The sequence below is a fragment of the Bos javanicus genome, chromosome 8, assembly GCF_032452875.1.
Source record: "Bos javanicus breed banteng chromosome 8, ARS-OSU_banteng_1.0, whole genome shotgun sequence".
In the NCBI taxonomy this organism is placed as follows: domain Eukaryota; kingdom Metazoa; phylum Chordata; class Mammalia; order Artiodactyla; family Bovidae; genus Bos; species Bos javanicus.
In genome coordinates this window covers 75,882,541-75,897,036 of record NC_083875.1, presented here as the reverse complement: position 1 = coordinate 75,897,036, position 14,496 = coordinate 75,882,541, and the positions used below count along the sequence as shown (strand labels likewise).

The 14,496-nt window shown below is 44.8% G+C and overlaps 1 protein-coding gene across 1 annotated transcript in view; it reads right to left on the bottom strand.

Annotated features, from left to right (window-relative positions):
* UBE2R2 (ubiquitin conjugating enzyme E2 R2) overlaps positions 1-642 on the bottom strand; it is a 97,226-nt gene extending 96,584 nt beyond the window's left edge. Inside the window, exon 1 of the mRNA XM_061425950.1 lies at positions 11-642. Within this exon, the coding sequence (XP_061281934.1) occupies positions 11-187 (177 nt within the window). The 5' untranslated portion in view covers positions 188-642. The remainder of the gene's footprint in view (positions 1-10) is intronic.
* Positions 643-14,496: the final 13,854 nt, after the last annotated feature.

Here is a 14,496-nt window from a genome sequence, read left to right as displayed (position 1 = left end):
GTGAGGGTACCTTGAAGTAGCCGCCTTCGTAGAGCGTGTTAGGGGGTCCGAAGATGGCAACCTCCCAGTTGTAGAGGTCGGATTCATCCACCAGGGTGATCCGGAAGCCCTCCACCGGTTCCTCCTGCAGGGATTTCAGCTCGAGCATCAGGGCCTTCTGCGAACTGGTCATCTGCTGCTGGGCCATCGCGGCGGCGGCGGCGCCGGGCCGGGGCCCCAGTCCTCACGCACCAGCCGGGCCGGACCAGGCCCCTCCCCTCCGCTCGCCCTCTGCCGGGCCGCTCCGGGCCCCTGTCTTCACACACCCGGCGGCCCGGACCAGGCCCCACACGGCCCGTGGGCCGGCCCGGTTCCTCCTCACACACGACGCGGGCCGGACCGGGCCCTTCTCCTCACACTCGGGCCGGGGTGGGGGGAGGGGTGGAGAGAGTTAAAGAAATTCGCTCCGGGTCTCGGGCCTCCCCCCCCCGGAGGGGGCCTCAACTTGGTTGGCGCGGGGGGGGGGGGAGAAGAGGTGGAAGCGGAGGAAGGCGGCGAAAGGCCGGCGACGGTGAAGAGACCGGGCCGTGATGGCCCGGGAGCGCCGCGCTCGCTCGCTCTCTTGTTCTCCTCGGGGGCCGCCGGGGCCGAAGGGCGCGCGGGGCCGAAGGGCGGGGGAAGCGCGACACGCGGGGGTCTCGCGGCTGCGGCGGCGGCGGCGGCGGCGGCGGCGGCGGCTGCGCGGGGGGAGGGGTGACGGCGGAGGAGGAGGAGGAGAAGAGCGAGAGCGCCTCGCGCCGCGGGAGCGACGAAGCTGAGAAGAAGAAGGGAGGGAGGAGGGGCGCGCGTCGGGAGGGAGGGCGGCTCTTGGCGGAGAGCGGCTCTAGGCGGCAAGCGGCCCGACGCGACGCGCGTGCGCGCGCCCCGCCCGCCTATCCCTCCTCTCCCTCCCCCCGCCCTCCTCGCCCTCCTCCCGCCCTTCCCCCCGCCCTTCTCGCCCTCCTCCCCCCCGCCCTTCTCGCCCTCCTCCCCCCCGCCCTTCTCGCCCTCCTCCCCCCCGCCCTTCTCGCCCTCCTCCCCCCCCTGCCCTCCTCTCCCTCCTCCCCCCCCCCACCCTCCTCTCCCTCCTTCCCCTCCTCCTCCTCCCACTTCCCCGCCTCCTCTCCGCCGCCCCGCCAGGTGGCGGCGCTTTGTGACGCCGGCGCGCGTCCCCCGCCCTTAAAGGGCCAAGCGGCAGTGGGGGGTGACGGTGGGGGCCGGGGTTTGAGGGTGGCCCCTGGGGATGCCCTTGTCCCCAAAATGACGGTTGTGCGGCTTGACGCTACGTTTCCAAAGGCGCGCCCGGGAAGGGACCTCTGTCCTAGAGCTGTCATCGCCCTCCTCCCCCTACTTGTATCCTCAGGCCTCCCGCAGTTGTCCTCCTAAGAGCCCTGATCCTCTGCAGGCCTAACGTCCCCTCCCCACCCCGCCATGACACACGGTCTGTCCTCCCAGCACTCAGTAGGTGCTTGACAAGGATGTGCTGACAATGCGGGTTTTGTCGGTGGGAACAAGCGTCCTGACATTTCTGCAGGTCCAGTCCTCATGCCATTGTGTCCTTGGAGAGCAGCGTGTTACCAACTTAGGGGGTTGAAGTGCAGTTTCCCATCCGAGAAATGGGAAAGCAGATAGGTCAGTTTCTACTTCCCTTCTTAACTACAAAGAGGAAGTTGTGGGAAATAAAAAGAGAAATAATCATACAGACTGAACCTGGGTTCTTGGCCCTTTTCTGTGTGATTTGGGACAAATGCTGTGGCTATCCTCCATTTACCCATTTGTAAAATGAGGTACTTGGTTGAACTTTGACCCCCTGCAGATCTTAGAACTGGGGTTCTTTTAAAATCATGAGTGGAGTGAGATGTGGAAATGGTCTGCAATCCCCATAATTTAGGCCCCGTTTCTCTGTGGAAGGCCTGTCCTATGAAAATGAGTTCCACACACTTAGAATTCTGGGATCAGAAACATCCCTGGTTCCAATCCTGGCTCCACCATTTATATTATATTACCTCTTCCTTTTTCATCAGCGTCTGTAAAAGAGGTTAATTATGCCTAATATATAAACAATTATAAAAATTAAATGAAATCATCCATGTACAGAGTTTAGCACAATGACCTGCATATGGTAAATGCTCCATAAATAGGAACTTTAAAATAAAAAAAATTTTTTTCAAGGCATAGTTATATTCTGGATACCACCCCCTCCATTTTTTAATAGACGTAAAAAAAAAAAAAAAACACCAGAGAAAATAGTACAGATAGTTTCCATATACCTGGCATCCAATTTCCCCTTATTAACATCTTACATTAGTGTAGTACATTTATTACAATTAATGAACCAATGTTGATATATTATTAACTAAAATCTTGGTTACTCACATTTCCTTAGATTTTACCTAATGTCCCTATTCTGTTCCAGGATCCCATCCTAGATACTATATTTAGTTTTCATTAAGGCTCCTCTTAACTATGAAAGTTTCTCAGACTTTCCTTGTTTTTGATGACTTCGGAAGTTTTGAACAGTACTGGTCAAGTATACTTTAGAATATCCCTCAGCTAGAATTTGTGATGTTTTTCTCATGATTAAACTGGAGTTTGGGGAGAGATCCTGGGGCTTCCCAGGTGGCTCAGTGGTAAAGAATCCTAATCTGCCTGCGAATGCAGGAGATGCTGGTTCAATCCCCAGGTCAGGAAGATCCCCTGGAGGAGGAAAGGGCAGCCTACCCCAGTATTCTTGCCTGGAAAATTCCATAGACAAAGGAGCCTGGCTGGCTACAGTCTGTGGGGTGGCAAAGAGTCTGACATGACTGAGCAACTGAGCATGCCCACAGGGGAAGAGATCCCAGGAGAAAAATATTTTCATTGATGTGATGAAAATGATGTATATCAAGAGCACATAATATCAACAATGCTGTGTTGATATGCTGATATTGACCTCAGTCACCTGGCTGACCTAGTGTGTCAGGTTTCTCCACTGTAAAGTTACTCTTTTTACCTCGTTTCTGTCCTCTTAAGAAGGAAGTTACTATGCACTATCCACAGGGAAAGAGCCCCTTCATTTTGTTGTTGGTGTTATTTTTTTTCTCAGACACAAAGCCTCAATATTTTAAATAATCATTCCTTAGCTCCCAACTCTATTCTCTTGGTCTTGAGACCAAACTTCACTGGCATTAGAGCGCATCTTAGTCAGTGTAGCCCCTCCTTCCCAAAGGATGGAGTATGACTGATTCTGACTTCTCCTCCTCCCCACTACTCAGTTTAAGGACAAGAAGATTGCTGACCTAGAAACAGGTGGTGATGTTGACACTTTTAATAGCAAGGCTATGAGTAGACAAATAGGCAGAAAGTTCATCTTCAAAGCATTTTACCCACATAAACTCATCATAGCCCCACCCTTACCCAAAAGATGGCAGATCCCTAGTCTTACGTCACTGGAACATACACCTGGCACCCAGACCAAATGCCGCTCCCTGGACTCAAATCAACTCACAAACTCATACTAAGTATTCACAATGCCATGACCCTAAGATGGGTGACTAATAAACATATACCTATCAAGGAAGCTCACAGCCTAGTGTCTTAATGAGCTGTCTAAAGACTCCATCCTCAGGTCAGAGGAAGTCAAATTCCACAGGACTTCTATCATGCCTTTTTATCTTAGAAGGTGAGACATCGTTTATTAGTAGGTTGCAACTGTGTCTTATTCATCTCTGGATCCTCAGCAACTAGGACATTCTCTGACACAAAATAGATACTAAGTAGTTGTTCTCAAGGGCCCACAGCCAAAGGCAGGAATATAATCAGTAACAACAACAATAACAACAATGAATCACAAATTAAGCCTCACCCTCCACCTCTGCAGTCTAATAGGGTCTCTCAGACATGTAGTAGCTGCCCTGTTCTGTAAGGACAGCAGGTCTTGCTCATATCCATATCAGTTCAGTCCCTCAGTTGTGTCTGACTCTTTGCAACCCCATGGACTGCAGCATGCCAGGCTTCTCTGTCTCTTGCTAACTCCGGGAGCTTGCTCAAACTCATGTTCATCGAGTCAGTGATGCCATCCAACCATCTCATCCTCTGTCATCCCCTTCTCTTCCCACCCTCAATCTTTCCCAGCATCATGGTCTTTTCCAATGAGTGAGTTCTCATCAGGTGGCCAAAGTATTGGAGTTTCAGCTTCAGTATCAGTCCTTCCCAAATTTAAGTACTGATTTCCTTTAGGATTGACTGTTTTGATGTCCTTGCAGTCCAAGTGACTCTCAAGAGTCTTTTCAACACCACAGTTCAAAAATATCAATTTTTTTGGCACTCAGCCTTCTGTATTGTCGAACTCTCACATCCATACATGACTACTAGAAAAACCATGGCTTTGACTAGACGGACCTTTGTTGGCAAAGTAATGTCTCTGCTTTTTAATATGCTATTCAGGTTTGCCATCGTTTTTCTTCCAAGGAGCAAGCATCTTTTAATTTCATGACTTCAGTCAGCATCTGCAGTGATTTTGGAGCCCAAGAAAATAAAGTGTGTCACTGTTCCCTTGTTTACCCATCTATTTACCATGAAGTGATGGGACCAGATGCCATGATCTTAGTTTTCTGAATGTTGAGTTTTAAGCCAGCTTTTTCATGCTCCTCTTTCACTTTCATCAAGAGGTTCTTTAGTTTTTCTTTGCTTTCTGCCATAAGAGTGGTGTCATCTGCGTATCTGAGGTTATTGATATTTCTCCCGGCAACCTTGATTCCACCTTGTGCTTCATCCAGCCCAGCATTTCACATGATGTACTCTGCATAGAAGTCAAATAAGCAGGGTGACAGTACACAGCCTTGATGTACTCCTTTCCCGATTTGGAACCAGTCTGTTGTGCCTTGTCCGGTTCTAACTGTTGCTTCTTGACCTGCATACAGATTTCTCAGGAGGCAGGTAAGGTAGTCTGGTATTCCCACCTCTTGAAGAATTTTCCACAGTTTGTTGTGATCCACACGGTCAAAGGCTTTGGCCTAGTCAAAAAGCAGATGTTTCTCTTGCTTTTTCGATGATCCAGCGGATGTTGGCAATTTGATCTCTGGTTCCTCTGCCTTTTCCAAATCCAGCTTGAACATCTGGAAGTTCATGATTCACATACTGTTGAAGCCTAGCTTGGAGAATTTTGAGCATTATTTTGCTAGTGTATGAGATGAGTGCAATTGTGTGGTAGTTTGGACATTCTTTGTCATTGCCTTTCTTTGGGATTGGAATGAAAACTGACTTTTTCCAGTACTGTGGCCACTGCTGAGTTTTCCAAGTTTGCTAGAATATTAAGGGCAGCACTTTAACAGCATCATCTTTTAGGATTTGAAATAGCTCAACTGGAATTCCATCACCTCCACTAGCTTTCTTCACAGTGATGCTTCCTAAGGCCCACTTGACTTCATATTCCAGGATGTCTGGCTCTACATGAATGATCACACCATCATGGTTATCTGGGTCATGAAGATCTTCTTTTGTATAGTTCTTCTGTGCATTCTTCCCACCTCTTAATATCTTCTGTTTCTGTTAGGTTTATAGCATTTCTGTCCTTTATTGTGCCCATCTTTGCATGAAATGTTCCCTTTTTTCATAATGTTCCCTTTGCATAAAATGTTCTAATTTTCTTGAAGAGATCTCTAGTCTTTCCCATTCTATTGTTTTCCTCTATTTCTTTGCATTGATCACTGAGGAAGGCTTTCTTATCTCTCCTTGGCTATTCTTTGGAACTCTGCATTCAGATGGGTATATCTTTCCTTTTCTCCTTTGTCTTTAAATTCTCTTCTTTTGTCAGCTATACATAACCGTATTCAAGCTACTATAATGTTTGGCTACTTTACAGCACAAATAATGAATGGCAGAAACAGCTTCTTAGAGCTTTCTTAGTTTCATGACAGGTAGAGATTGACTTGACTGACTGGTGCCCTCTGGTGGCAAAGAAAACAGGATGTTTATCCCTAGTGTCTATGGCATCACCTAGTAGGGTCACAGAGTCCAACACGACTGAAGTGACTTAGCATAGCATAGCATAGAACTCTTTAGCCAGGGCTCCTCTAAAAAAATCTATTACCTTTCTTACAAAGAGAAAAGATGTGGAAATAAATGAGAGGGAGGGTCTTTGCTTTAGAAAAGTTAATTATGACTTTACAGAATAACTTCTTTTTTTGCCACACTGCATGGCACTGCAGCCATGAAATTAAAAGATGCTTGCTCCTTGGAAGAAAAGCTATGACCAACCTAGGTAGAATATTTAAAATCAGAGACATTACTTTGCCAACAAAGGTCCATCTAGTCAAGGCTGTGGTTTTTCCAGTAGTCATGTATGGATGTGAGCGTTGGACTATAAAGATGCTGAGTGCCGAAGAATTGATGCTTTTGAACTGTGGTGTTGGAGAAGACTCTTGAGAGTCCCTTGGACTGCAAGGAGATCAAAGCAGTCAATCCTAAAGGAAATCAGTCCTGAATATTCATTAGAAGGACTGATGCTGAAGCTGGTGCTGCTCCAATACTTTGGCCACCTGATGCAAAGACCTGACTCATTGGAAAAGACCATGATGGTAGGAAAGATTGAAGGTGGGAGGAGAAGGGGATGACAGAGGATGAGATGGTTGGATAGCATCACTGACTCAAAGTCAGCATCACTGACTTTCATGGCTGCAGTGCCATGCAGTGCGGCAAAAAAAAAAAAGTTTTTCTGTAAAGTCAGAATTAACTTTTCTAAAGCAAAGACCCTCCCTCTCATTTATTTCCACATCTTTTCTCTTTGTAAGAAAGGTAATAGATTCTTTAGAGGAGCCCTGGCTAGAGAGTACTAGGTGATGCCATAGACACATGAGTTTGAGTCAACTCTGGGAGTTGGTGGTGATGGACAGGGAAGCCTGGCCTGCTGCAGTCCATGGGGTTGCCAAGTCAGACATGACTGAGTGACTGAACTGAACTGCATGGCTTTGGGGAAATTGTTTCCTTGGTCAGGGATTGAACCTGGACCATTCAGTGAAAGCGCAGAATCTTAATCATTAGGCCAGAAGGAACTCCCTAGAATGACTTTTTTAAAGAGGCCACTATTTTGTTTCATTTTGCATATGTTAATACATGTAAGTCTTAAATGGTGCTTCTAAGGAGGCACAATCTTCCTTTAAAAACAACAGCTAAGATTTGCTGTGCATCAGTATATGACAGGCTCTCCACATGTGGTCAGATCAGATCAGTCCCTCAGTCATGTCTGACTCTTTGTGACCCCATGAATTGCAGCATGCCAGGCCTCCCTGTCCATCACCAATTCCCGGAGTTCACTCAGACTCACGTCCATCAAGTCAGTGATGCCATCCAGCCATTTCATCCTCTGTTGTCCCCTTCTCCTCCTGCCCCCAATCCCTCCCAGCATCAGAGTCTTTTCCAATGAGTCAACTCTTCACATGAGGTGGCCAAAGTACTGGAGTTTCAGCTTTAGCATCATTCCTTCCAAAGAAATCCCGGGGCTGATCTCCTTCAGAATGGACTGGTTGGATCTCCTTGCAGTACAAGGGACTCTCAAGAGTCTTCTCCAACACCACAGTTCAAAAGCATCAATTCTTCGGCGCTCAGCCTTCTTCACAGTCCAACTCTCACATCCATACATGACCACAGGAAAAACCATAGCCTTGACTAGACGAACCTTTGTTGGCAAAGTAATGTCTCTGCTTTTGAATATGCTATCTAGGTTGGTCATAACTTTCCTTCCAAGGAGTAAGCGTCTTTTAATTTCATGGCTGCAGTCACCATCTGCAGTGATTTTGGAGCCCAGAAAAATAAAGTCTGACACTGTTTCCACTGTTTCCCCATCTATTTCCCAGGAAGTGGTGGGACCGGATGCCGTGATCTTCGTTTTCTGAATGTTGAGCTTTAAGCCAACTTTTTCACTCTCCACTTTCACTTTCATCAAGAGGCTTTTGAGTTCCTCTTCACTTTCTGCCATAAGGGTGGTGTCATCTGCATATCTGAGGTTATTGATATTTCTCCCAGCAATCTTGATTCCAATTTGTGTTTCTTCCAGTCCAGCGTTTCTCATGATGTACTCTGCATATAAGTTAAATAAACAGGGTGACAATATACAGCCTTGATGAACTCCTTTTCCTATTTGGAACCAGTCTGTTGTTCCATGTCCAGTTCTAACTGTTGCTTCCTGACCTGCATACAAATTTCTCAAGAGGCAGGTCAGGTGGTCTGGTATTCCCATCTATTGAAGAATTTTCCGCAGTTTATTGTGATCGACACAGTCAAAGGCTTTGGCATAGTCAATAAAGCAGAAATAGATGTTTTTCTGGAACTCTCTTGCTTTTTTCTGTGATCCAGCGGATGTTGGCAATTTGATCTCTGGTTCCTCTGTCTTTTCTAAAACCAGCTTGAACATCAGTAAATTCACGGTTCACATATTGCTGAAGCCTGGCTTGGAGAATTTTGAGCATTACTTTACTAGCGTGTGAGATGAGTGCAATTGTGCAGTAGTTTGAGCATTCTTTGGCATTGCCTTTCTTTGGGATTGGAATGAAAACTGACCTTTTCCAGTCTTGTGGCCACTGCTGAGTTTTCCAAATTTGCTGGCATATCGAGTGCAGCACTTTCACAGCATCATCTTTCAGGATTTGGAATAGCTCAACTGGAATTCCATCACCTCCACTAGCTTTGTTCATAGTGATGCTTTCTAAGGCCCACTTGACTTCACATTCCAGGATGTCTGGCTCTAGGTCAGTGATCACACCATCGTGATTATCTGGGTCGTGAAGATCTTTTTTGTACAGTTCTTCTGTGTATTCTTGCCATCTCTTCTTAATATCTTCTGCTTCTGTTAGGTCCATACCATTTCTGTCCTTTATCGAGCTCATCTTTGCATGAAATGTTCCTTTGGTATCTCTGATTTTCTTGAAGAGATCCCTAGTCTTTCCCATTCTGTTGTTTTCCTCTATTTCTTTGCATTGATCGCTGAAGAAGGCTTTCTTATCTCTTCTTGCTATTCTTTGGAACTCTGCATTCAGATGTTTATATCTTTCCTTTTCTCCTTTGCTTTTCACTTCTCTTCTTTTCACAGCTATTTGTAAGGCCTCCCCAGACAGCCATTTTGCTTTTTTGCATTTCTTTTCTATGGGAATGGTCTTGATCCCTGTCTCCTGTACAACGTCACGAACCTCATTCCATAGTTCATCAGGCACTCTATCTATCAGATCTAGGCCCTTAAATCTATTTCTCACTTCCACTGTATAATCATAAGGGATTTGATTTAGGTCATACCTGAATGGTCTAGTGGTTTTCCCTACTTTCTTCAATTTAAGTCTGAATTTGGCAATAAGGAGTTCATGGTCTGAGCCACAGTCAGCTGCTGGTTTTGTTTTTGCTGACTGTATAGAGCTTCTCCATCTTTGGCTGCAAAGAATATAATCAATCTGATTTTGGTGTTGACCATCCGGTGATGTCCATGTATAGAGTCTTCTCTTGTGTTGTTGGAAGAGGGTGTTTGTTATGACCAGTGCATTTTCTTGTCAAAACTCTATTAGTCTTTGCCCTGCTTCATTCTGTATTGGTTAATCTCACTTAATTCTGACAAGAATCCATGACATGATCATTACTAGAAATATCTAGGGTTTCCCTGGTGGCTCAGACAGTAAAGAATCTTCCTGCAATGCGGGAGACCTGGGTTCAGTTCCTGGGTTGGGAAGATCCTCTGGAGAAGGGAATGGCAACCCATTCCAGTATTATTGCCTGGAGAATCCCATGGACAGAGGAGCCTGGCAGGCTACCATCTGTGGGGTCACGGTGAGTCAGATCTGACTGAGGGAGCAACTAATGCACAGAGAAATATCCAAGGCTTAGGGATGTTAAGAAAATTACTCAAGGTGAAACAGGAGAGAGGTGGGCAAGGCACAAACTTTAAAAGAATGATGTAGCCCAAGGACATGATATAAACTGACTAGAACCAAATGGGCCCAACATAGTGGATGAGTCAAGTTCCACTAGACGTTGAGCCTCAGTATATACTCATTGTAACATATCTGCAAGCTAAATGACACTCCCATGGGTGCCATGAAACTTAGGCTGACCATTAAAGACCAAAAAGTGTATGGTTGACCAATTCCTGGAAATCTTTGCCCCTTCCCTAAAATAGTTGGGATAATCCTCCTGCTCATTAGCCTATGAAATTACCCAGATTATAAAAGCTAACCACATCATATTTTGAGGCCAGTCTCACATTTTGAAATGGTCTACCCTCTGTCTGTAGAGTGTGTTTCTCTCTCTAAGTAAATCCACTTCTTACCTATCACTTTTTCACTCATAATTCTTTCTGCGATGAGCTTCATTAAGTCCTGAAATCAGGTGTGTGATATCAGTAGGAAGACTGTGGGGTCTGGCCATGTTTGAGCCCTGGTACATGGGTTCAAGTCCTAATGTGAGGTGAACAGTTTTAAAGATTACCCAGTGAGTGACTGGTAGAACCTGAAGTTGAACCTTGACCATCCCACTTTGGTGTGACTGCTTGTAACCACCGTGCTGTTCCTAGTCTAATGTGCCCACAACAATCTGTACATATATGCTCTACTGCAACTGTTTGTTTATGTCTTTCTCTCAGCCTCTAAGGTGCTCCTAAGAAAGAGACATTCATAGAGGAGGAAATGGCAATCCACTCCAGTATTCTTGCGTGGGAAATCTCATGGACAGGGGAGCCTGGTGGGATATAGGCCATGGGGTTGCAAAAGAGTCAGATATGACTTAGCAACTAAACAAGACCATGCTAACAATATTTTCAAGAGTATAGGATATTTTCTTACCTCTGTCATTTCTTTAAAAATAGCATTAAAAAAGATAAAATTATTTTGCCCAAACACTGTTAATAAAAGAAAAGGTAGCTAAAAATGATTATATATCCAGTGCTTCTCTGAAAGACAAACATTATACATTGGCTTCTAATTTAAAATTGCTCATTTTATAAACATGACTTTGGTTGATCTTTGACAAAGATTTGTAAAACAAATTTGATTTTCCTCAATTCTGTGATTTAGATACTTCCCACATTGAGGAAATAATAAAATTTGTATTTATATTTTTAAAAAGTCATTCACTCATTCAACAAATATTTATTGAATACCTGCTATATGGCAGGCCCTGTGCTTAATGCCAAGGATACAGTAGTGAATGAGACAGAAATGACTGGGTTCTGCCCTCAAGGAGTTTATATTCTAATGGTTGAGACAGAAACTGACAAAAGCAAGTAATTAGTAGACAAATAAGATTATTGCAAGTTTTGGTGAGTACTAATGAAGGTGATTAAAGTGGACATCCAAGACTGAAACCACCGGGGTGGATGCAATTTTAAATGGAGACAGGGTCAGAAGAAACCTCTCTGAGGTTGTGTTTAAATTAATACAGGGATCATCAGCCTGTGAAATGTAAAGGCAAGAGCATTATTCCAGATTTCTGGCTTGTGATCATTATGTCTTATTTATTTTTATCCTTGACATAGCACAGGCCTTGATGTTGTGGAATGAAAAGTTGACTAATCTCTGGCCCTTTTGGTCTTCCTCAGACCGCCAGGATGGCATATCCTCCCTTGATCAGTTCAAACTCAAATCATACTTCTGGACACAGCACCAGTCCCATATCCTCCAGGAAACCTTACTTAACAATCAAAATACTCTTCAACTATAAAGAAGGAAATTTTGCCATTTGGGACAACATGGATGAACACTGAGGGAATTATGCTGAGTGAAATAAATCAGAGAAAGACAAATACTGTAGTGTCTGGGAGTCCCTGATGGCTTAGCGGTTAGGATCCAAACTTTCACTGCCATGGCCTGGGTTCAATCTCTTATCAGGGAACTGAGATCCTGTAAGCTGTGTGGCCTGGTCAAAAAGAAACAAACACTGTAGTATCTCACTGACATGCAGAATCCAGAAAAGTCAGACTCAGAAACAGAAAGTAGATTGGTGTTTGCCAGGCCCTGGTGGGTAGGGGAAATGAGATATTGGTTAAAGGGTACCAGCTTCCAGTTATAGAGGAATAAGTTCTAGGGATCTAGTGTACAGCATGATGACTATAGTTTAAAATATTGTATTGTAGACAGCATATTAAAAAGCAGAGACATTACTTTGCCAACAAAGGTCCATCTAGTCAAAGCTGTGGTTTTTCTAGTAGTCATGTATGGATATGAGAGTTGGACTATAAAGAAAGCTCAGCACCGAAGCACTGATGCTTTTGAACTGTGGTGTTAGAGAAGACCCTTGGACAGCAAGGAGATCCAACCAGTCCATCCTAAAGGAAATCAGTCCTGAATATTCATTGGAAGGACTGATGCTGAGGCTGAAACTCCAATACTTTGGCCACCTGATGCAAAGAACTAACTCATTTGAAAAGACCCTGATGCTGGGAAAGATTGAGGGTGGCAGGAGAAGGGGACAACAGAGGATGAGATGGTTGGATGGCATCACTGACTCAATGGACATGAATTTGAGTAAACCTTGGGAGTTGGTGATGGACAGGAAGGCCTGGTGTGCTGCAGTCCATGGGGTTGCAAAGAGTTGGACATGACTGAACAACTGAACTGAACTGAATATTTGAAAATAGCTATAAGAGTAGATCTTAAATGTTCTCATCAAAACAACCAATGGTAATTAGGTGAGGTGAGGATATGTTAAATGTGTTAACTAATCTTACTGAGGTAACCATTTTGCAATATGTGTGCAACATGTCATCACATTGTACAACTTAAACAGTTATACATCAATTTTATCTCAATAAGGCTGTGAAAAAAATATCAAAACATTGGTAGCAAAGAAGGTGGTAAGTTCAAAAGCCCAGGACAAGAAAGCAAGATAGAGTAGGGAAACTCCCAAGTATGTTAGTATAGCTGGGCCTTAATGTTTGAAGGAGACAATGATGACAGACAAGCTTGGAAGGTTGACAGTGGTCATATCATACAGTCAGTAAACACTTACTGAGGATGTACAGTGTACTGGGTATTGGACATGTACACCTGATCCTTGTTTTCACAGACTTACAGTCAAGGATGGAGAGATAGACAATTGATAAACAACAAAAAATCATTTTTTAAAGTGCTAAAAAAGGGAATCAATGGGGTGAAGAGATAAGGGAAAACATATTTCAGGTTGGGTGATCAGTGAAGGCCTAACTATAGACATGTTATTTACACTTATAGCTGGGGGATGAAAGGGGAAATTTTTCAGAGAGGCATTCCAGGCAGAGCAAACAGCTTGGCTCAAGTCTCTGAGATAAGAGAGAACTTGATACAACCAAGGAATTGAAAGAAGGTGGATATTGCTGGAGCTCAGTGATGAAGGGGTAGAATATTGAGAAAAAAGATGGGCTAGCAAGTGAGGCGGAGAAGGCAATGGCACCCCACTCCAGTACTCTTGCTTGGAGAATCCCATGGACGGAGAAGCCTGGTAGGCTGCAGTCCATGGGGTTGCTAAGAGTCGGACACGACTGAGCGACTTCACTTTCACCTTTTACTTTCATGCACTGGAGAAGGAAATGGCAACCCACTCCGGTGTTCTTGCCTGGAGAATCCCAGGGATGGCGGAGCCTGGCAGGCTGCCGTCTATGGGGTCGCACAGAGTCGGACACAACTGAAACGACTTAGCAGCAGCAGCAGCGAGGGAATATATTGATCATGGCCTTGTAGAAGTCTGTATTTCATTCTAAGTGCAAGGTAGCCAGCCACTGATGAGTTTTTAAAAGGAGCGACATGATAGGGTTTCAGTTGCAGAATACTCATTCTGGCAAGCATGTGAAAATATATTGAAGAAGGACAAGGCCATTTTTGTGAAAATTCCTTTAAAAGCATTGCATAAGTTAACCTATGCTATTAGAAGTCAGGACAGTGGTTATTTTTCCGGGGCAGTGACTAAAAGGAAGCATGAGAGGAGATTGGAAAGGTGCAGAAAATGTTTTTTTAAATTAAAACTTATTTTTGTGTTTATTTTTGGCCTCACTGGGTCTTCATTACTGCTTCTGGGCTTTCTCTTGTTGCAGTGAGTAAGGTCTATTCTTCATTGTGGTGCGGGGACTTCTCATTTTGGTGGCTTCTCTGGTTGTGGAGTACTGGCTCTAGGACATGTGGGCTTCATATAGTTGTGGCTCGCGAGTTCCAGAGTTCGAGCTCAGTAGTTAGGGTGCACATGCTTAGTGGCTCCGTGGCATGTGGGATCTTCCTGGACCAGGAATTGAACCTGTGTCCCCTGAATTGGCAAGCAGATTCTTAACCACTGGACCACGAGGGAAGTCCCTGCTTTTTTTTTTTTTTTCCTGTGAGTACATACATATGTTTAGTTTGTGACTATCCAAGGTGTATCCTTGAGATATGTGAGTTTTTCCATACATGTGCTGTGCATGGGTGCTCAGTGGTGTCTGACTCTGCGACCACATGGATTGTAGCCCGCCAGGCACCTCTGTCCATGGAATTTTCCAGGCAAGAATACTGAAGGGGGTTGCCT